The 24,789-nt window shown below is 40.9% G+C and overlaps 1 protein-coding gene across 5 annotated transcripts in view; it reads left to right on the top strand.

Annotated features, from left to right (window-relative positions):
- The window catches only part of BCAS3 (BCAS3 microtubule associated cell migration factor), a 1,147,652-nt gene that overhangs the window by 59,372 nt on the left and 1,063,491 nt on the right, over window positions 1-24,789 (top strand). For all 5 annotated transcript variants that reach the window (XM_075852996.1, XM_075852997.1, XM_075852998.1 and 2 more), the window contains exon 6: window positions 15,872-15,953. In XM_075852996.1, the coding sequence (XP_075709111.1) occupies window positions 15,872-15,953 (82 nt within the window). The remainder of the gene's footprint in view (window positions 1-15,871; window positions 15,954-24,789) is intronic.

The raw sequence follows: 24,789 nt of genomic DNA, 5'->3' as shown, positions 1-24,789 counted from the left end.
AAGAGTTACTGCCGATCAGTTAACTCTTTCAGCTCCCTGGACAGTGACTATTTACTGACGTCGCTTAGCAACGCTGCCGTAATGACGGGTGCACACATGTAGCCACCCGTCATTACGGGAGCTCCATAGACTTCTATGGACTGTCCGTGCCGTTATTACGGCCTGAAATAGGACATGTTCTATCTTTTTTAACGGCACGGGCACCTTCCCGTAAGAAAACGGGAAGGTACCCGTGGCTAATAGAAGTCTATGAGCCCGTTATTACGGGTCGTAATTACGACCCGTAATAACGGGAGTTTTTACGGTCGTGTGCATGAGGCCTAAGAGTGGAAGCTGTTATACTGCAAAGGGGGGGGACCAACTACATATTAATGCTTATATTCAGAATGGGATGTCATAAAAGCTCCTGTAGGTGTAATGTGTAGGTGTCTTAATACTTTTGTTCATAGTGTATTGTAAACCTTACTTATTAAAAAAAAAAATGTTGATAATATCAATTTTGGAAGCAGGATTTCAAATGAATGAAAATGCTATTTTTTCTAAGTCTTTAAATTCAGATTTTTTGGGTTTTAATAAATAAAGAATAAACAAATTGACCAAAATTAATTGCCAAATTAAGTATAATGTGTCTCAGAACCACATGAAGTCACATGTCCGTTTTCAAAAATGGGGCTGCGTTCTGATGTCCAAAATAGGCAGCATCCTTAAGGAGTTATCATACATTTTCATTAATTTGCAAAGCCTTATAGTTTGTAAAATAATTTAGTCCAACACTAATCTAAAGCATTATTATTGAAAATGTAATGAACATTGAAGAAATATCCTGGAAGATATGAAGTACATATAAACAAGGCCATTCTGTATTTTCATTGGTTTTATTTTAGATTTAAAGACTTTTTAGAATTTATTATATTTTGGCTATTACATAAATATGAACGGCTTATCTATTACATTAACTGACGACAAAGTTAATTAACCATCAAAAAGACATGTCAAAGTAAACCTTCATATAGACACCAAGATGCAGATTTCTTAAGACTGGCATTTTATATGCAAGTCTTAGCTTAAAGTCCGCAGAAGTAAATTGCAAAAAAAGTATAAAATTGTCACCTCTTTGGCTGTCTGTGTGCCACAGAGTGTCCCTGGCCTAAATTATAGGAAATGTGTCTCTGCCCCTTCCGCTAAACCCGGTCTACTTTTTTAAAAAAGTGTCATGAGCGGCGGAAAAAGGTAAAAAGTTACAAATTATAGCACAAGTATGGCATCTGTCATAATTTGCAACTTTTTGATGCGAGGAAACGGACGCAAAGCCCCATTCTTAAGTTGTCCTTCCTAATTGCAGGAGTTTATAATGCTCCTTCCCAGGGTGTATGTGGGCGCTTATGTGAACGTTCATTTCTCTATATAGGAGTCCCATAGTGTATGGCTATGGATACTGTACAGTACACATCTGTACACTTTTTGTTATAGCCAGACATATACTACTATAGCCAAGCGTTGTGTGAAAGACTGGCATAAAGCGAGATTGGAAAGTATCTTTCTTTGGGTTGGTGACTGACCAGAGGTTCCACTCACTAATTCCAAAATATCTGACTATGGTTGTAATTTACAGTAGGTAAGGCTCTGAAGCACAAGCTGCTAAAACAATCAAATGACATTGCAGACCAACAGAACAGGAGCATAAAGTAGATCTAACAAAATTAAATACATTAGTAATACAAAAACAGCTCTACAAATGTGGTTTCTATTTCCCCTTCTATACCTTGGTAAATGGAGGAAGAAACGAACGACATTAATCACACTGTTAGACATTTTGCAAATGTTTCCTGAATGAGGGAAGCGTTTTTTGGCATCACTTATCAACCGAGAAACTGAATTGCAGGAGCCGTCGGCCTCGTAATTCTTTTATGGAAGAATATCAGCCAGAATGTGTTTATGCCGTTTTGCCAAAACGTCACAATGTGAGCTGACAGACAGTAGAAACATTTATTTTTCTATTCTACATGTACTGCTGCTTTCCTTATAACACCAGCTTAGCTATGGGAATTCCGTTGTTGCTGTAAATGAGTCTTTGCTATGGCAATAAAAAAATTGTGCTGCACATATGTGAACAGTAAAAGGGCTATGTATCATCTACTGATCTGCCAGGCATTGTATTGCATTAAAGTGTAGCTGCACTTTTTATACCAGTGTATATGGTATTTCATATACAGATTGGAGCAATGTGGCACTAGGGATGAGCGAATTTTGCAAACTCACATATTCGCCTTTAAATTTTTACAGACTATCTTTTTTTTTCCTTAATATGGTGGTTACTGTTGTTTCACTAGAAGGACGTTAAAGAGAACCTTTCACCTCCCCATACATGTACAGCTGAGTGCAGCATGTAATGGGGAGGGCTGCACAAACCCTGGGGCACTTTACATATTTTTCTACCCTCCTCCGTTATTTAGATATCGGTGCCGTTCTATTTGGCGCCCAATATTTAAATAACCCCCTGAACTGTCAACGAGGCGTGTACTGGCAAGTGGGCGTGTTACTATGGCTGTGACACTGTCCAATCAGATATGGACAGTGCCACAGCAAGAGTGAGGAGAGAGTGTGCGTGCACGCACGCTCTCTTACTCTTCAGCTTTGAAGATCAGTCTTTCTCCCGAACTGGCAAGGGAGTGTGTCTCTGCTACGGACAATGTAAGAGCTGTGGAGAGGAGAGCGCGCATGCGCGCTCTCATCTCTTCAGCTCTTGTGAGAGATCAGTCTTGTACTTTGTCTGCCGAACTGGCAAGGGTGCGTGTCACTGCTACGGACAGTGTAAGAGCTGGGGAGCGCTTACACTGTCCGTAGCATAGACACGCCCTCTTGCCAGTTTGGCAGACAATACAAGACTGATCTTGCGCAGGAGCTGAAGAGATGAGGGTGGGCTCTCCTCTCCACAGCTCTTGCACTGTCCGTAGCAGTGACATGCCCCCTTGCCAGTTCAGCAGAAGACTAATCTTGAAAGCTGAAGAACGAGGAGAGTGTCACAGCCATAGTAACACGCCCCCTTGCCAGTACACGCTCCGTTGACCGTTCAGGGGGTTATTTAAATATCGGGCGCCAAATATAATGGCAACAATATCTAAATAACGGAGGGAGGTAAAAAAAAATTTAAAGTACCCCAGGCTTTGTTCAGCCCTGCCCATTACATGCTTCACTCAGCTGCACAAGTATGGGGAGGTGAAAAGTTCTCTTTAAAGAGGCTCTCTCACAACATTATAAGTGCCCTATCTCCTACATAAGGAGATCGGCGCTATAATGTAGGTGACAGATCGTTTTTTTTAAATAAAAAGCACTGCTGTTTTCACCACTTTATTTGCGATTTTAGATTTATGCTAATGTGTTGCTTAATGCCCAAGTGGGCGTGTTTTACTATTGACCAAGTGGGCGTTGTACAGAGGAGCGTATGACGCTGACCAATCGGTGTCATGCACTCCTCTCCATTCATTTAGTCAGCACATAGGGATCCTTTTAGATCGCTATGTGCTGTCTTATACTAACACATTAACAATACTGAAGAGTTTAGACAGTGAATAGACATTCCACGGGATGTCTATTCACAATCTCTGCACTTCGTTACTTTTTCTATGGTAGTTACAGCAGAGGAAGCATAATCTCGTTGTAACCTGTAATCTACAGCGTAATCTCACGAGATTACGCTTCCTATGCTGTAACTACCACAGAAACAGTAACCAAGTGCAGAGATTGTGAATAGACATTCCGTGGGTGGAATGTCTTTTCACTGTCTAAGCACTTCAGTATTGTTAATGTGTTTGTATAAGACAGCACATAGTGATCTAAAAGGATCGCTATGCGCTGACTTAATGAATGGAGAGAAGTGCATGACGCTGATTGGTCAGCGTCATAAACTCCTCTGTACAACGCCCACTTGGTTAATAGTAAAACACGCCCAGTTGTCCATTGAGAAACTCATTAGCATAAAGCTAAAATCGCTAATAACGTGGTGAAAATATATTGGTTTTTTTAAAAATAAAAAGCACTGCTGTCACCTACATTATAGCGCCCATCTCCTACATCATTATAAATCTTCACACATCAGGTTTGCAGGTGGCCTTATCTCTCTGGGCTAGAATGTTCCTGTAAGATGGGGGAGGCATTCCCACAAGCATATTTGCCACCCTCCCATCTCACTCCCTGTGCCTTCTCTGCAAGCTTCGTTTGGGAGCCAAGGTCGAAGATAAAACATACGAAATCAACATTACTGGCGTTAAAGGAACAATGTCTTTCTTATTCACTACAAATGAAACAAGATGGGAACTCCAGACAAGATGGCTGCTGCACAAAACTAAATAATTTAAACATTATTATAATCACTTTCACATAATACATATTTTAGTAATTCGGCATTCTGCTTGATAATTCGTAATGTAATTTCATACAGAGAATATACTCAAATAAACCATCCTTCACACTGTCATCCGACGGGTATGCCGAGCTCAGTTGCCCATTCATTTAAATAGGCCGGAAAAAGCAGAGGCTGTAAATTGTGGAGAGGGGGTGATGAGGTGCAGAAGTAGGGTTTTAAAATGTGTCAGACATGAAGAATATGAAGTCCCTGTAAGGAGTTTCACTCTCAGGGATAGGTCTCATGTTTGGAATCCTCCTGATTCTTGTTTTGTTGTCAAATGGGGGCACGCAGCAAGCATTCAAATCAGCTTTTCTTAGAGAATGGTAACAACTGCTGCATTTCTGTCTTGGAATCAGACCGTAATAGATGTTTAATAGAAAAAAAATAAAATTGAATTCTAAATGATGCAAAAATTAAAGCGTTAGACCCCATGCACAAGACGGTTGTTTTATGTCCGTGTGCTAGTTGTTGTTTAACGAATAGCGCACCGAGCATTTCTAATGGCCCCATGCACTCAACCGTGGTCTCCACTGATCGGTTTGAGGGCCGTGGGACAGAGCAGGCCCTTTTCCTGTCCGTGTTTGCAGATCGGTCTCACCCATTCAAGTCAAACCTATGGACAATATGGAACGAATGCAGAGGACACACGGACCACAAAAAAACGGGCAACGGATCCGTTGTTTACGGGCGCAAAATACAAACAGTTGTTTGTATGTAGCATAAGATCCAGTCCCTATATCCCTATCTTTTTTTGGTATAAATTTTTTTTTTCAGGATGTAGGAATTGGGAAAATGAAATGAAAACTGCCGCAACATATTTTTTAACGGCTGGAAACATTTCAAAACGAGCATGCAAGTGGCCATGGATGAGTATTGCATGACAAAGACAACCTTCCCCACTCTAAAGCCAGTTTCACAAAACCGGTTTCCCAGGTCGTGAAATGTACATGATCCTCCATGTCGCTACTGCCACTCACCATGAAGTGGGGGAAGGTGGCAACACTCTGTTCACCCCTTATCTTGAAAAGCTGAGACCACCACTATTTCCACCATTGTCACCACTGCTAGTACCACTTATTCTTATGGCAACTCCTATCTCTAACTTAGCAGCCAACACTAGCATTAACTACTCCTGTATGTCTCTCACTGACTGGCTGCAATAACGGGAAGTTTTATTGAAACCCTGTAGCGCTAAGGTGGAGAATGCCTGGAAAGGATAAGGAGGTGCCTGGCTAAGAATGCAAACTTGCAACTAGCAGGGTCGTTATTGAAACATACATACTCTTGCAAGTGCTTCAGTCTTCTCATTCATTCCACTAATTCTATGTCCTAAACGGAGACCTAGTGTGATGTGTAGTTGTAGCCTACTAGGACTACCCCAGCTGCTCAGCGCATTTCTGCTGCTGCTACTCTCATTTTTAATGTTGCGTTAAATAGAAATATGCACGTGACAAAGGGGACGTACCCCCAAAAATGTTGCACCAGTTGTAGTAAGACGCCAATCTATCCTCGACGTGAAGTCTCCGCAAACGAACGATAAAAGCAACGGGAAGAATCCATCTGGATACGTTATGGACTTTAACACATTGGGTGATGTTTTTATTTATTCCCTGTAAGTGATAATTTTTTGACACTGAATTTTCTGACCAAAAGAAAATACATTTTACAAAAAGGAAAAAAAACTACGATTGTCACGTGCTTATTTCTATATAATGCAACATTGTTTTGAGACATAGGGAGCGTCTCATCTAGCACGTACATAATACCCTTGTGTTGTTATAATTAGGGTAAAATTGTATATTGTTTCTGCTCTCATTTTTAATCCCAGTCCCTGCTACAAATTTCTCAGAAACAGGCGTCCGCGTGAGCTGAGATTGATATTTCACACTGGAAGATTAAGTGCTCCACATAGCAATTTTAAAATTGGTGTGTCCAGCACCTCACAAATGTGCCCAGCTGGAACACATAACTGGGCAACTGGACTACATAACCGGAAGAGCTGGAGCTACAGGGCAAGCGCTGGTAAACTGCAGCAGAGGCAGGGTTTAATAGGAGCCGGTAAACCGCATAAGAAACTGCAATCGCTGATTCAGGTCTGCTACGGGGTCCAAAAACACCAGAGAAACAGTAAAATTATTAAATAAATTTAATAATGTATAAAAAAATGAAACGTTAGAGAACCATTTTTCCCCTAAAGTAAGAAAAAAAATAAAAAAAGTTAACCTAATTGGTACCTCTACATCCGTAAAAGCCTAAACTATAAAAATATCCAGTTATTTTACAATACCAAAATTGCTATTTTTTTTGGTAACCTCGCTTCCTCCAAAAAAATTAAATAAAAAGTAGTAAAAAAAGATGTATGTATCCCAAAATGGTACCAATAAAAACTACATCTCGCCCTGCAAAAAATGAAGGCCTCACACCGTTCCATCGACTGAAAATTAAAAAAATTATGGGTCTCAGAAAATGGCGATTATATGAGACTTTAAAATGTGGCATTTAAGATCTACAACTCGTCCTGCAAAAATCATGCCCTCCTACGGCTTTTTAAAGGTGTAGGGGAAAAAGGAATATAAAAAGAAAAAAAAGAAAAAGTGCAGCACTACTCCCTCCCTGGGTACTCTCTGATCTATATATTGCAGAGACGCTCCGGTCTCTACATGGGCCCCTGTATGTAAACATTGTTGTAATGCTTAGGTCCACACATGAACCCCCCCTCTCTCCATGACACAGCCGCACCGAGAGCGGTGAGCGGGGGCGTGGAATGTATGGATCTGAGCGTCGCTACAATTTTTACATGCAGTGGCGCTCAGGTCTGTGGACGCCCTAATGATGGAATTGGGGAGATTTTTTTTTTTAAACATATAAATGCAAAACCCTGTTATTATAAATAAATAAAAGGGCTAAATAAAATAAAATTTAAAAACAGACCGCCCTTTTAATGCAGATAAAGTATTGGGAGAAAAGGTCTATGTCATATGCATCAAGCATCTAAGTAAATGCAAAACCTCTGCTATAAAGTTAGCCATACCAAAAATGTTAAACGCGCTGTGCTTGTTGATATGAGCTATGCATATACCGTATTTCATATTTCAAGAGAGAGAATATATTAGCAAGAACAAATTTAGTTTGTTACTTGGAAAGCCATTATTGATTTATTCAAGTAGGGTATGCATTAAAAAGTAGTACAAAGTTCTAACTTTACTTATCATTGTCTAGCATTTGCAGTGGATATTCTTGAAAATAAGGCCTTATTCAGACGGTCGTAATAAGGCCTCATGCCCACTTCAGTGTTTTTCTTCAGGGTGCTAGCTGTTTTTCTGACAGCTAGCACCCTGACCCATTCATTTCAATGGGGCCATGCACACTTCAGTTTTTTTGACCGTCCCGTTGCTCCGTTCCGATCCAAAGTAGAGCATGTCCTACTTTGGTCCGAGATTCCGTGACCGTGAGGCCCATGCAAGTCAATGGGGCCGTCAAAAAAACTGAAGGCACACTGAAGTCATCCGTGTGCCGTCCGTGCGTGAAGGAGCCGTTGCCCAGCAACGGCCGGGGGAGCAGAAATACATTACAAAAATATTACACTAATCGGCAGCAACTTGTCTCTATCAATCACTGATAGAGAAAAGAGGCTGCTGATTAAAAATAAAATAAAAAGCAGTTCATACGTACCCGTTCGTTGTCTTGGTGACGAGTCCCTCTTCTTCCTCCAGTCCGACCTTCCTTTCTGATGCAGCAGCCTGTGATTGGCTGCAGAGGCGGTCACGTGGGATGAAGCATCATCCCTGGAGGCCGGCCTTCTGATGTCATCCTGACGTGCGTGACCGCCACTACAGCCTGTGATTGGCTGCAGCGGTGACATGAATGAAACGTCATCGCTGGAGGCCGGACAGGAGGAAAGTAAGTATGAACTTTTATTTTTATTATTTCGTTAAAATTGTATTCGCCGAGCATGGTACTGTCCAGGGTGCTGAAAGAGTTACCGCCGATCAGTGCAACCCATTAACTCTTTCAGCACCCTGGACAGTACCATGCTCGGCGCACGGAAACACGGAGTGCACACGGCCGCTAAACCGGGCACACGGATGCGTCAAAAATGGCCGTGTAAACGGTGTCGGAAGTGTGCACGAGGCCTTAAGCTGCATTTTAGCATGCAGACATGAACCAACAGCATCATAGATCCCTGGCAGTATTCATCCTATTTACTGTAGATTTATTGAACCATGCGTTCATTTTTAAAAAAAAGTTTCTTTCGACCGGTGGAACGGTAACGTCATGTTCTTTTAGCTGGTACCACCACAAAAATGTTACGACCATGCATAGTTAAATATAGTCAGATTCAGCAAGAAATAGAATTAACAATAAAACACTCCTTTTATAAAGTCTGAATTGCCATTGATCGACCAGTCATACCATAGACTGCAGATTATGGCCAGTCACGAAAGATCGTGGCCAATTAATGGCTGATAATCAGGGAAAGCATTCTAAAGGTAGCTAATGTCCCATGTCCAGCGACAAGAAATTTATTTAGAATTGAGTTACCTTACATAACTATGAATATGTGGGGGTCGAGTTCGGCTGTTTTTTTTGGTGCTGATTCCGACACGTTTTACACGTCAAAATCAGCGCCAAAAAACTCTGTGAACTGACTCCTAATTTTAGCCTCTTATCTTTACCAAAATAAAAATAAAAAAACAAACAAGAATAAACTGAGTTTATTTTACACAGTTACAATATATAATTTTCTCCATTGAACCATGTACAGATCCTATTCCTGCATTCTTTATTACTGGCAGATGGAGCTGTTGTTTCATATATTGAAGGAATCCTTTATCAGTAAATGTGCTAATGGTTAGGGTAAATCAGGATGGTCAAATTATCTACGGGCTGTGATGACAAAAAAATCATTATGCACAAAGTGTAATGACTACATAACTGATCAGGATTAAATGTAGAGACTGCTCTGGGTATTTACACATCGCAATCCCGAAATAATTGTCCCTTAGTAATGATATGCTTGTAAAATATGTGGCCTGGGTAATTCTATGTAAAAATGTTTTACCTTTTTAATGTGCTGTGGTGAAAAAGAGGTTGTGATGTAAAGAACATTGTTATAGCAAACTCAATGCACATATTTATTTAAAAAAAACATTGAAAATAAACCATGGCTATGCTTGGATTGTATATATGGGAGATACAGAAACAGCTGAGTACTGTAGAGTGTGACTGTATATGCTCTTGTAGATGTTCTCTGCCAAGAACGGCCACCTGGGACACATTCTTAGGATTATGGAGTTTCCAACAATCGGACCTCCACCAATCACTGTTTTTATGGCTTATTTAAATGATTTTAAGAGAAACACTATTCTCAAGACTTTATTTGGGTAATAACCTTATTTGACATATATTTTTTATAGAATGCATGCAAATGCTCTGCTCTCCACTCCACTGTAAAAGGGGTCTGGATGACTTTTATTTCTCTATTTTGAGACATAATGTTAAGTTATCTAAAATGTTTGATTTGAGATGGATCGTTGATTCAGGATTTATTCTGGTATCGTATTGGGAAGGAATTTTTTTCCCCCCTCATATGGGTGTAATAATGCTGGTTCTGTTTCTAACGTTTATTTTCATTTTCTGCGTACTGCCTCCTTTGTAGAGAAATACGTTTTATTACGTGTATGCTAATGAGCATTTAGGTGCAATGAGGGCTTTACCATTGCACCCAAATGCTCTTACTACGCAACCCCCTTCCCTCCATTCTTACATTGATTGACAGGGGCCAGGCAGCGTAATTGGCGCGTTCATGCCTGGCCCTGTACTATCTGTAACGCGTGCACGCCCCTGCTCTTCACTCGGCGCATACGCAGTACAGGTTAGTCTCCTCTACAATACCCTGTTACTAGTTTAACTCGGACATTTTGGTGACAGACTCCATTTAAATTGCTCTGGCCGTTTTTTCTGATATTCTTCTGTTAATTAAAGTGTACCTCTGGAGTTGCTCCTGGCAGTGACTGCTGCCAGGAAGCGTCTCCTAAAAAGCTCATATGCAGGAATGCTCCCAGCTTTGTATGGTTGCTTCTGCAATAGTCTGCATCTCCCACTGTCACATTTAAACTTTAAACAATACCCTGTTACTAGTTTAATACGGACATTCTGGTGACCGACTCCCTCGCTAGAAATTTTTTATTTTTTTTTAGTTAAACAATTATTATTTGAGTGATTACACATTTGTTTTAATTTTTTCACAAGTCAGGAAATATTATAAATTAGATTCTAATTCCATGTGCTGGGCACTAGACGGAGCAGTTCCCAAAATTGCAGCATGGTCAATGTGGTAAAGCAACCTCATTGCTTTATGATGTAAATTTGGGGTAGAAACACTAGCTCTAGTGAGCTCACACAATCCCCCCTCCCTTATTCTGGCTAGTGCCAGGAGAAGGAGGGGTTTGAATCTTCAAACCTCCTAAACTATGTGCCGCCATTTTTTGAGCGACTGCACAGTGTAGGAGGATTAGATACAGTGATCAGCAGACAGTATAACACGAACATAATACACACATCACATACACGAACATAAATTACCTGCTCCTGCCGCCTCCGCTTCTATGCCTTGCGCCTTCGCTTCCTTGAACATATGGCCGGGAAGCCGCGGCCGGAAGTCGTCATCTTACTGTCCGGCAGCGGCTTTCAGTCCACAAGAAAATGGCGCCGGATTTCACATGCGCAGTTCCCACACAGATGGCGTACGCTGCAGAGAATGGAACGGCTCCCGTTCGCATTCTCTATGGGGATGTATGTTTTGTATTCCATCTCTGTATGTGTCGTTAATCGGCAGCCCCCATAGAGAAGTAAAAGTAAGTAAAAAGTAGAACACAAGAACACAAATAAAATGTATTTTAATATCAAACTAAAAGCAATAATATAAATATATATAGATATATATAACACATTTCATGACATCTTCTTAAGTTCTTCAATATTCTCCATTAGGGGTTTTATCACAAATGCATTTATTTACCTTTATTGAGGACTTTTCAGAGCCTGTGCCCCCCCGTTTCTGTACAAGCTGTGTTGTTAGCAAGAATACAAGATATAAAACCCATTCCTTACAGACTATAAGGCTATGTTCACACAGAGTTTTTTGCAGGCATAAAATTCTGCCTAAAAATTCCGTCTGGAATTTTGATCTGCCTGCACGCCGTTTGCCGCGTTTTTTTGCGGCATTTATACGGCCAGGGTATTTGTTTTGTTTGTATGCTGCAAGTCTTGTATTGTAGTTAAGCACTTGTTTATTTTTGGACTGTAATAAAAGCCAAATTTTAAACTTGAACAAACCGTATCCTCATTCTCATTGCCGACCGCAGCCCCCCATTAGCGCAGATACCGACATTATATATATTGTAGCAGCGCAGCTACTGGACAGTACAGAAACTCAGGTTTTAAGCAACCAGGGAACATGTACAGCAGAGAGGGTTTTCTCTGCTGCTGCTTGGGTGTAAAGCCTGGAATAGGGCCTGGTTTGCTGGAGTGTGAAGGAGAAGGGCGGGCTTCCACTCCATACAGACAGTCCATGTCTTGGGGTGTCTGATGAGCTTAGTTAGGCTTCACCTGAGACGGCTCTTTAATTCAGGTGTGTGCAGTTCACACAGGGCTCTCAGTCTGGGGAAGACAGGCATGCTAGCCTGTGAGAGTCACCACCGTGTTAGGTAAAGCTGTGAAGCTTTTGAGGTGCTGGGCACAAGGCTCAGTGTCACATAGTGAGGGACACTGAATGTGTTAGTTAGAGGCTGGACGGCCTAGGGTTTATTTTGTATGTTTATTGTTGTAACACTGATTGCTGTGGTGAAGACAATAAAGCTAGCTGTGGCTGGTTTAAACCTTTTATTCAAGGAGTTGGAGTGAACTTTCTATGTGTGCCATCCATCTCACCCGGGAGATGGTGATCCTGTGAGCTAAGTGGTCCCCAGGTTATATATGTATATGTGTGTGTGTGTGTGTGTGTGTTTTGTATACACTATATGGACAATAGTATTAGGACTCAAACATTGAATTCAGGTGTTTCATTCAGTCCTATTGTCACAACTGTATAAAATCAAGCCTCTAGCCATGCAGTCTGCCTTTACAAACATTTGTGAAAGCATTGGTCGTTCTAAAGAGCTCACTGAATTAGCGTGTGGTACTGTAATAGGATGTCATCGTTGTTAGGGTATGTTCACACGGCCAAATTTCAGACGTATACGAGGCGTATTATGCCTCGTTTTACGTCTGAAAATACGGCTCCAATACGTCGGCAAACATCTGCCCATTCATTTGAATGGGTTTGCCGACGTACTGTGCAGACGACCTGTTATTTACGCGTCGACGTTTGACAGCTGTCAAACGACGACTCGTAAAAATACAGCCTCGTCAAAAGAAGTGCAGGACACTTCTTTCAGACGTTTTTGGAGCTGTTTTCTCATAGACTCCAATGAAAACAGCTCCAAAAACGAGTTGGTAAAAAAATGAGTTGGTAAAAATGCGAGTTGGTAAAAAAACGTCTGAAAAGCAGGGTCTGTTTTCCCTTTGAAAACAGCTCTGGATTTTCAGACGTTTTGGTTGACTACGTGTGAACATACCCTAACAAGTCAGTTCATGAAATTTTTCCCTCCTAGATATTCCACGATCAACTGTAAATGGTAATATTGCAAAGTGGAAGCATTTAGGAACTGCAGCTCCGCCACAAAGTGGCAGACCACGTATAGTTACAGAGGGGGAATCGCCGAGTGCTGAGGCGCATAATACATAAAAGTTGCCAATGATCTGCTGACTCGGCATTCAAGCCTTACATTACCAGCACAATGCCAAGTATCATGCTTCTATATCTGGCGAGTGATGAGTGATCTATTTCCAGCCCTTTTTTTATTTTAAATGTTGTATATTATGGCTAACTGTTGATGAAAACCCAAAATTTGGTGTTTCAGAAAATTAGAATATTATATAGGCCCAATTTCAAAAATGATTTTTAATACCGAAATGTTGGCCTTCTGAAAAGTATGTACAGTATATGCAGTCAATACTTGGTCTGGCTCCTTTTGCATAAATTACTGCATCAATGCGGCGTGGCATGGAGGTGATCAGCCTGTGGTACTGCTGAGGTGTTATGGAAGCCCAGGTTGCTTTGATAGCGTCCTTCAGCTCGTCTGCATTGTTGGGTCTGGTGTCTCTCTTCTTCCTCTTTACAATACCTGATAGATTCACTATGGGGTTTAGGTCAGACGAGTTTGCTGGCCAATCAAGCACAGTGATACTGTGGTTATTACACCAGGTATTTGCACTTTTGGCAGTGTGGGCAGGTTCCAAGTCCTGCTGGAAGATGAAATCAGCATCTCCATAAAGCTTGTCAGCAGAGGGAAGCATGAAGTGCTCTAAAATGTCCTGGTAGATGGCTCCGTTGACTCTGGACTTGATATAACAGTGGACCTAAACCCCAAAGAGAATATATGGGGTGTAGCGTCCATGGCCACGGGCCGTCGTGTTTACTCACCTCCCGACGCCCGCAGCCATGGATCCGTGAGCGCTGGTCCCATCTCCTTCCTAGGAAACACCAGCGCTCACTTCCGCTCCGGTCTGCTGTGTCCCGAAGGGTGTGCGCGCACTCTCGTGCCCCGCGCACAAAGGAAATCGTCAGCATCTTCTGCCACGTCCGGAGGAATCCGCCACGTCCTGTGTCATCTGCCACTTCCGGAGGAATCCGCCACATCCTGTGTCATCTGCCACGTCCCGTGGAACTCTCCACTTCTGGCGCAACCTGTGACATCTGCCACATTTGGCGTTACTTGCTGCACTCATCTCCATCAGTTCCAGAGCTGGGGCCACTGTCTGAATTATCCAGGTACCCTTGTGCGGGACATTGTATTGCTGGGGTTTCCTGTTGTTTGGCCAGCTGCCTCCCCGCTACGGCGGTATGGCCTAGTGGGTACACCAACCCGCTACGGGACATGGGGTATTGCCAAGAGGAAGATGAGAGACACCAGACCCAACCTGGGCTTCCATAACACCTCCTCAGTGCCACAGGCTGATCGCCTCCATGCCACGCCGCATTGATGCAGTAATTCATGCAAAAGGAGCCCCGACCAAGTATTGAGTGCATATACTGTACATACTTTTCAGTAGGCCAACATTTCAGTATTAAAAATCATTTTTGAAATTGGGATTATATAATATTCTAAATTTCTGAGACACTAAGGGTATGTGCACACGATGAGAGGCTTTTACGTCTGAAAAGAGAGACTGTTTTCAGGAGAAAACAGCTGCGTCGTTTCAGACATAAAAGCTCCTCCTCGTAATATGCGAGGCGTCTTTGACGCCTGTAATCTTGAGCTGCTCTTCATTAACTTCAATGAAGAACGGCTCAAATTACGTTGCAAAGAAGTGTCCTGCACTTCTTTGCCAAGGCAGTCATTTTACGCGTCGTCGTTTGACAGCTGTCAAACGACGACGCGTAAATGACAGGTCGTCGGCACCGTACGTCGGCAAACCCATTCAAATGAATGGGCAGATGTTTGCCGACGTATTGTAGCCCTATTTTCAGGCGTAAATCGAGGCATAATACGCCTAGTTTACGCCTGAAAATAGGTCGTGTGAACCCAGCCTAAGGGTATGTTCACACGCTAGCTGTCATTTACGGCTGAAATGACAGCCTGTTTTCAGAAGAAAACAGCTGCGTCGTTTCAGCCGTAAAAGCAGCTCCTCGTAATATACGAGGCGTCTGTGATGCTCGTATATCTTGAGCTGCTCTTCATTGAGTTCAATGAAGAACAGCTCAAATTACGTTGCAAAGAAGTGCCCTGCACTTCTTTGCCGAGGCAGACCATTTACGCGTCGTCGTTTGACAGCTGTCAAACGACGATGCGTAAATTACAGGTCGTCTGCACAATACGTCGGATGTTTGCCGACGTATTGTAGCCCTATTTTCAGGCGTAAAACGAGGCATAATACGCCTAGTTTTCGCCTGAAAATAGGTCGTGTGAACCCAGCCTAAATGTTAACTGTTCGCCATAATCTTCAACATTAAAAGAAAAAAAAAGCTGGAAATAGATCACTCTGTGTGTAATGAATCTATATAATATATGAGTTTCTCTTTTTGAATTAAATTACTGAAATAAATAAAATTTTTGATGATATTCAAATTCATTGGGAAGGACTAGTGTGTATATATCCCTGCAGTCATCAAGTGCCATTGCAGCCCTGAAAGTAAAAACCTCACTGAATGTTGAAACCAATTTACTTTTTATACAATGAAATAAGAATTTGTCTGAATTTGAATACTTCCCTTATTTTTTTCAAGGAATGATAATAATTTATTTAACTTCTTTATAGATTTCACTCAAAGGCCATAAGAACTATGCACAAATGATCAATCTAAATTATAGATCTTGATTCTAATGAATTTACATTGAACTGATTTTAAATCTTTTTTTTTAGGCAAGTGGGGAAGCTCAGGAGATGTTCTCAGTACGACATGGTCCAGTACGGTCTGCACGAATCTTGCCATCTCCTCAGATTAGTAAGTCTAATAATTGTAATAGTTTAATAGTTTTTTTTTGTCATCTACCTCTATAGTACTTGTTTTTTTGTTTGTCGTTTAGGTTATAGTTTTTTTTATATTGGTCTAAGATTGCTTTGACTAAAAACACAAAAATTACTTCATCATGTGTAAAATTTTGGGCTTATTACATCTGGATCCTTGTTAAAATGGACAAGTACTTTTATTTAAGATGTTGAAAAGCTCACACATCGTATGCCAATTGGCAAAATTACAAAACTAGATTGATCTTAATATCAGTGTTTGGCCTTGTTCACACAGTGCAGATGCAGATTTTGCCAGTATTTTTCAAGCCAAAACCAGGAATGGAAACTAAACAGAAGAAATATATAAAGAAAGTCCTTGTAGGTCTAATTTACTGGATTCAATTCTGGTTTTGATTTTTAAAAATTCATGCGAAATCTGCAGCAAATCTGCACTGTGTGAGCAAGGCCTTAAAGGGAATTAAACTTTTTTTTTAAGTAAGTTACTTATTTCTATTATATTTTTTTTACGTTTTTTTGCGGATTTTTTTTTTTCTTCCACATGGTGGAAAGTATTAAAAATTAAATAATAATTTGACATGTTTTCCTATGTTGGCCACCAGAGGGAGCACTTCCCAGAATTACCTCAAGGTGAATAAGGCAAAGCAACCTGACTCACAGCTGTCGTAAATGTGGGAGGGAATCTCAACCTCCCCTCCTACAAGCCAGGAAAAGGTGTCTTCAAATTTCTGAGCTGTTTTTCTATAGAGTCAATGAAAAATGTCTCCAAAAACGTCCCAAGAAGTGACATGCACTTCATTTTGGCGGAGCGTCTTTTTACGTGCCGTTTTTGGAAAACTGTTGCGTAAAAACCCCCCATCGGAACAGAATGCCGTATTTCCCATTGAAATCAACGGGCAGATGTTTGTATGCGCTCTGCTTCCGATTTTTCAACCGTTTTTTGGGCCGTTTACGGCCTGAAAAACGTCTGAAAACACTGCGTGTGAACACACCTTTTAGAATGATGAAAGTGAAGTGAATGACTTTTCAGTTGACAGGTTCACATGGCGTGTATTTGACACTTTTTATTTGCGCAATTTACGTGCCAAAAACCGCATCAAAAAACTATTGATTACGCTTTTTATTTACATAATTGGTAAAGTGTGCGGTTAGTACATACAACGTGCTTTTTTACACACGCGTTTTTTTATTGTGTAAATAAAGAAATGTTGAGTCAATTCCTTTCCACCTACACTAAGCTCTACTACACAGACACACACACAGCACTGCTACACAGACACTCAGCTCTGCTACACAGACACACACACAGCACTACTACACAGACACACACTCAGCACTGCTACACAGACACAAACACTCAGCACTGCTACACAGAAACACACACACTCAGCACTGCTACACAGACACACACACTCAGCACTGCTACACAGACACACACACACACTCAGCACTGCTACACAGACACACACACACACACTCAGCACTGCTACACAGACACACACACTCAGCACTGACACACAGACACACACACTCAGCACTGCTACACTGACACACACACACACACACACACACACACACTCAGCACTGCTACACAGACAGACAGACACACGCGCACACACACACACACACACACACACACACACACTTAGCACTGCTACACAGACACACACACACACACACACTCAGCACTGCTACACAGACACACACACACACACACACTCAGCACTGCTACACAGACACACACACACACACACACACTCAGCACTGCTACACAGAGACACACACACTCAGCACTGCTACACAGACACACACACACTCAGCACTGCTACACAGACACACACACACTCAGCACTGCTACACACACACACACACACACACACACACACTCAGCACTGCTACACAGACACACACACTCAGCTTTGCTACACAGACACACACACTCAGCTTTGTTACACACAGACATGCTCAGCTCTGCTACAGATACACACGCTCATCTCTGCTACAGACACACTCAGCTCTACTACACACACACACACACACACACACACAGCACTGCTACACAGACACACTCAGCTCTGCACACAACAATGTGCCAATAAACCAAACAAACATATTTAGACGGGGGGGGGGGGGGTCATGAGAGCGTGGGGTCTGTGAGAGAGAGGGACAGACACAGTCACACACACACCTTACCTGCAGTGCAGCTGGTCTTCATAATGGCGCCTGCTATCTCCCTACAAACCAGCTTCTCTGCTGTGTGGCTCTGAACTGCGTCTCCGCAGTACAGAGCCAGATGGCAGACGCAATGAACGGCTCCCGTTCATTGGGTCCTATGCCCTGTGCTGCCGTATTCCATCTGTGTATGTGTCGTTAAGAGACACATACACAGATGAAATAAAACATGGCAGCCCCCAGTAACGTAAGAAAGTGTTAATAAAAAAAAACTGTGTGTGAAAAATTAAATAAAGTCAATATAATATTTTATTAAATAAAAACACATAAATTAATTTAAAAAAAATAATCATGACACTGTCATAAACAGAATAATGTATTGTTTCAGGATTGGTCTACAAGCTGTATTGTTATCAAAGTTCGGTAGTACCAAAGAAGAAAGATGAACATACTGTTCGCACCAATATTAACTATCCTTCAGTTCACAGAATGGAATGTAATTTGAAAATTAGTATCTCTTTTACTTGGTATAAATATTCTTAACCGGTACAGGAGCAGGCGCCGTTTAGCTATTTTAGCACGCTTTAGTTATACGGCTGTAAAGTATTTATTTTTTGGGCTAGCGACGTGATTTTTTTGTTTTTTTGTGATCTATGAAGGTTTCTTTTCTGATCATTTTTATAATTAAATTATACAGCATTTATTTTTTTTGAGTGTTCTTAAGCTTATAGTTTGAAAAAAATAGTAAAAAATGTTTTTCCTTTTCCTACTTTTTTGTTTTCTGTTAATAATATAGTGTTACCCTAAAATAGACTTTTTATTTGTGATAGTCATTGTCTACTATAAATTTTGATATATTAAATGTCCATTTTAGGGTAATTGGGTCAAGTCTAGCGTTACGACATTGATTGGCAAGGGAAAAAGTGTCTCAGATCCACCTTTAATCTATCACATCTAAGTTATGAACTTAGATGTGATGGATAACAGGTGGATCCTGCATGTCAGAGACATGCAGAACCCGCTAATCACTGAACCTGTCAGTACCGTGGTAGATACTGCTGCTCTGTATCGAGAATACAGAGCAGCTGTATCTCAAAAAGTAAAAATAATTTTTAATAAAAAACATTTAGAATGTCGCACTAATCACAATGACTTACTGTTTTATTAAAAAAATATATATTTACATAGCCTTTAATATTTCATTAATTATTTTGTTTTTTACACTATACTTTTACACTGTAACTGGCATTGAACAGCAGCCTCATTTTCAGGGGAAATCAGTCACATGACCACCAGGAACACTTCCTCTATTCTATACACAGCGATCATTGAGCGCTGTGTACGTGAGTACAGAGGTGACAAAAGGGGTGAAACCCACTTCTGTCTTCTCTCCAGTGTCCAATGGCAGTCTCTGACTGCCAGGCACCCGACATTCAGCTGCCAAATTGCTCAGGCATCAAGCCTAAACCCGCTTCATATATATACACAGTGGGCGGTCCTCAACCAGTTAATTAATACAGACTGCTGCCCCATAGACATTAAGGCCCCATGCACACGGCCTTGCCCGTAATCACGGCCCGCGATCGCGGGCACGGCCGGCTGCTGACGGCCACCCGCATTTTCAGGCCGTGCTCTCATACAAAGTATGGGAGCACGGCCCGTAAAACACGAAAAAACTGACATGCTCCATAGTTCTACGGCACAGACACCCATCTGTAGCGATACAGAAAGGTGTCCGCGGCCAATTGAACTAAATGGGTCCGTAATTGCGGACAGTATTAGACAATTTTTACGGTCGTGTGCATGGGGCCTAAAGGAGTAAACCACTTTCCATCAACGTACCCCCCCACCTGTTTGTCTCTCCAGCTCTGGACTTTATTTTTATGTATATTGTAGTCCCTTCCCTGCAGCTCCACCTCCTCTCTACTTCTGATCAGACAACATATTCAATTTTAGAATTCACCAGGCTTTCTTTTTCTCTATCCCAGTAAACTGTAAAATGGTGTCTAATTGTGAATATGGAAACTGAAAGAAATAAATCGAAAATAATCTTATCTACACTATAAGGCCCCATGCACACGACCGTAGATTTTGTCCGTAATTAGGGTCCGTATTACAGGCCCATTCATTTCTATGGCCGACGGACACCTTCCTGTATAATTACGGGAAGGTGTCTGTGCTGTAGAAAGGCTATGCAAAAGATAGGAAATGTCCTATTTTTTTTTCTTTTTACGGGTCGCACTCCCATACTTTGCATGCGAGCACGGCCTGTAAATGCGGGTGGCTGTTCACGGCCATCGGCGGCCAGCCGTGCCCGTAATCACGGACCGTGATTACAGGCATGGTCGTGTGCAGGGGGCCTATATCCGCAGAATTTTCTGGATGCTACTAAACAGCCTTGTAGAAATCTTGCAGGCACCTCCTGATCCCTTCCAGGTTTTGCAGACGGCTAATGGGATGGTGGGCAGGACTTATCTAAGAGGGAGGTGTTTAGTGTTCCTTGTCTCCCTTTGCAGACAGAGCAGTGAGGAAAGGTTCTTCTGCATCCATTTGCCTTATAGTTCATGAATGACCAATCTTAAGAGACTCATGCACATTGTAAACTATAGCAGAGTTTTATTTAGATTTTTATTTATGTTGTGCACTCCTTTTCCTGACATTGTTTTAAAATGGGTAAAAATTATGCCTAATTGCTAAAAAAATAAATCTGTATTTCATATCTTAGTTAGGATAAAGTCAAGAAAGACAAATTCAAGGTGTGAGTCCATCTTTAAAGCGTAGCTAGATGTTTGACAAACTTCTGACATGTCATAGTGACGTGTGAGCCCTCAGCTGCTTTGTGTCCGTTCGGCTTTTTCCGGAAAGCCGATGTATTGGTGTACGGGCTCAAAGACTTTCTATGGAGTCCGTACACAGATACATTTATTTCCGGAAATAGCCAAACAGACACGAAGCAACTGAGCGCTCACACGAGCTCTTCAACTGCTTCGTTTTAGCGATTGGTGGGGGTCCCAGGGCTCGGACCCCCACCATTCCAGACTTCTGACATGTCACTATGACATGTCAGAAGTTTGTCAAATGTTTAGCTACACTTTAAATACAATGTGCCACACTCCCTCCAGGTGTACTAATAGTACAAAATTTAAATTGTCACTAACTTTCAACAAACTTTTCATGAATCAAAAGTACAAGCGAATATAAGAAAATTTGTAGTATATCTTATTAGAGAAAAATTTCTCTTTCTCCACTAATCAGACTCTCCCCACCCCCTCCTAACTGTTCACACACTGAATTTACTGCTATATCTGTCTTCTCAACACGAGACTGATTATCAGCTCACTGAGGGATCATGCTACAGCTGCCCATAGTAGTCTATGGAGAGGGGAGGAAGGAGCAGAAGCAAAGTGAGAGAGAGGAAGAGAGACACAGCTTCAGCTAATAGTGAGTGTTCTATATCACTCCAGTTCTGGATTCACTGTTACAATGCTCATTGCTGCTGTATGATGTCCTCCATATTGCTGCTGCTTTGGTCAGCGTCATACACTCCCCTGTACAATGCCTACTTGGTCTAAAGTAAAAATACGCCCACTTGGGCATTAAGCAACTCATTAGCATAAATCTAAAAACGCTCAAAGTGGTGAAAACAGATCGTTTTTAAAAAAATAAAAAGCACTTCTGTCACCTACATTATAGCGCCGATCTCCTTATGTAGGAGATAGGACACTTATAATGTGGTGACAGAGCCTCTTTAAGTGTAACTTTGTAATTAGTCTTTATTCAAAAATCATTTATAACTTAGATGTGAGAGACACGCAGGACCCTCAGTCACTGAACCGGTCAGGTCCGCGGGACTGACGGATTCAGTGTAAACCGAGAGATACAGATGTTCTGTATAGAGAATACAGAACAGCTGTATCTCCAAATGTAAAATATTTTTTAATAAAGACTAATTACAAAGTTACACTAAACACACTGACTAAGCTATTATTTAAAAAAAAACTAAATAAATAAATGCCCTCAAAGGTGAACATAGACTTTAAAGCGCTTGCAGAGGGGAAAAAATGCCATACACAAGTCATATAATGGCCAGAAATAGTGTTGTTTCTCTTGTACACACATGACAGCTAAGGTTTCAGTTTGTCTCCGTTGTGCAAGAGTTCCGTTGTTTTGACGGGATGAATATCGTAGTCGACTACGGTATTCATCCAGTCAAAACGACGGAACCCTTGCACAACGGAGACAAACTGAAACCGTTGGCACCGAATCTGTCACCATTGAAATCAATGGTGATGGAAACGGAAACCTATGGTTTCAGTTTGTGTCAGTTAGAGCTCCGTTCCGACGGAAGGCTGCAACGGAATGTCGGAACAGAGCCCTGACGTAGATGTGAACGAAGCCTTATTCCGAAAAGTCACCTGAATGGTTAGACACACTATAAGTCAATCACTAGATTGCAGCAAGACAGAGGTATTTACTATGCTATTTATTTCATTTGTTCAACCTTCGTGTTTGCACGGTGCCAAAAAATATGATTGTGTAAGCGCACACATGTCTTGGTTTATAATGGATTCATGAACAATAGACATAATCAAGAGCTCTAATTATACTCAAGATTGCTGTAAAAAGAAGAAACATCTTTCCAACTTTTATCACCATCTGCTAAGCAGCAGGATTTAACACAAAAGAAAAAGAATACCAATCTGAAGCAATTAAATTCTCGTGAAGATCATGTCTAGGGAATGTTTTTGTATAGATTTTATACAGGGATCTAAAACATCAGTCTTAAGAATAACGGTGACACATAACTGTAGCCAACCAAATGAATGTAACTAGCAGCCAAGGGAGCAAAAGCAAGATCAGTGCAAGCATTGAAAAGTTTTATGTTAAGGTACGTTTCCATCGTAAAACATAGCGATGTTATAAATGTCTAGGAGACATCTTTACTATTCTTTACATGGTTATATGGACAAAGAATTGGCAATGTTAGCCTTGGTGTCTGTGTTAATACCAATTATATAATTTGTAATGCTTATTTCTTTTGAATTATTTTCTCCCAGTCATAACTCATATCTGTGTAAAAGACATGTTTTATTGGTATTTAGTAGTTCAGATGTCCAGTCTTCCCATTAGTATTTTACTTATACATTTCTTATGAAGTACCTATTAGGGAAACCTGAAAATTTGAAGGGTATCCTATCCTAAGAAAAATATTTCCCATGCAAAGTAAATAGGAGAGATTCCCAATTCTAACATGCATATAAAGTTCAAATAATACTGAGACATATAAAATAAAGGTACGCCAGGGATGATACCAATGAACTTTGATCCAAAGGGTATGTGCACACGATAACGTCAATTACGGCTGAAATTACGGAGCTGTTTTCAGGAGAAAACAGCTCCTGAAGTTCAGACGTAAATGCTTGTACTCTCCTTTTGCGAGGCGTCCATTATGGACGGAATTTGGAGCTGTTCTTCATTGAAGTCAATGAAAAAGGCTCCAATTACGTCCCAAGAAGTGTCCTGCACTTCTTTGACGAGGCTGTTATGTTACGTGCCGTCTTTTGACAGCGACGCGTAAAATTACAGGTCGTCTGCACAGTACATCGGCAAACCCATTGAAATGAATGGGCAGATGTTTGCCGACGTATTGGAGCTGTGTTTTCAGGTGTAATTCGAGGCGTAAAACGCCTCGTTTACGCCTGAAAATAGTTTGTGTGAACCCAGCCTCACTCTTGAGGAACAAACTATTTTGGGCCTTGAGGACGCAGAGAATTTTTAGTTTTTTCATCACTGTGTTCCCAGAGCCATCACTTTATTCCTTCAACGTAGCTGTAGGAGGGCTTGTTTTTTGAGACAAGTTGTTCTATTTTAATGGCACTATACTGGCGTACATATAATGTATTAAAAACAAATTATTAATTTATTTTTGGAAAAAACTATTTTGCAATATTTTTTGCAGGGTTTTCCTTCTAGGTTGTTCACTGTGCGGTATAAATAACATTATAACTTTATTCTGCTTGGCGATACCAAATGTATATAGTTTTTTAGTTTTTTTTCTTCACTACTTTTGCACAATAAAAACACTTAAAAAGAAATGTTGTTTTTTTTATTTATGTGTCCCCATACCCTAAGAGCCATAACATTATTATTTTTTGGTCGATGGAGGTGTGTGAGGGCTTGTTTTCTGGTGGACAAGCTTTCATTGGTACTGTTTCGGTACAAGATGTTGATAACGTTTTATTCCATATTTTGGGAGGCGGAATTAACAAGAAACAGCAATTCTGGCATAGATTTTCGTTTTATTAAATGAGTTCACCGTGCAGGATAAATAACGCATTTTAAGATGTGATCAATAAAGTCTTTCTTATCTGATCTTTAGAGGGAAATTAATGATAGTCAAACAGTTCCTCCATAAAAAGACATCAGCATCACAAACACAGGACATTCATAACAATTAATACATCAACTTACATTAATTTAGTAGTAACAATAATACTATAAATATAACTATAAAATAAAAATAAATAACTCAAACAATTTAGGCCATCACTCTATTAAATAAAGATATAGCAGTAGGTAAATAGGACCTCATATACCTGTCTTTAGTGCACTTCAGTTGCAGATAACGTTTGCTAAATGAA

Source organism: Rhinoderma darwinii, chromosome 2 (genome assembly GCF_050947455.1).
Source record: "Rhinoderma darwinii isolate aRhiDar2 chromosome 2, aRhiDar2.hap1, whole genome shotgun sequence".
In the NCBI taxonomy this organism is placed as follows: Eukaryota; Metazoa; Chordata; class Amphibia; order Anura; family Rhinodermatidae; genus Rhinoderma; species Rhinoderma darwinii.
This window is presented reverse-complemented; position numbering and strand designations above follow the sequence as displayed.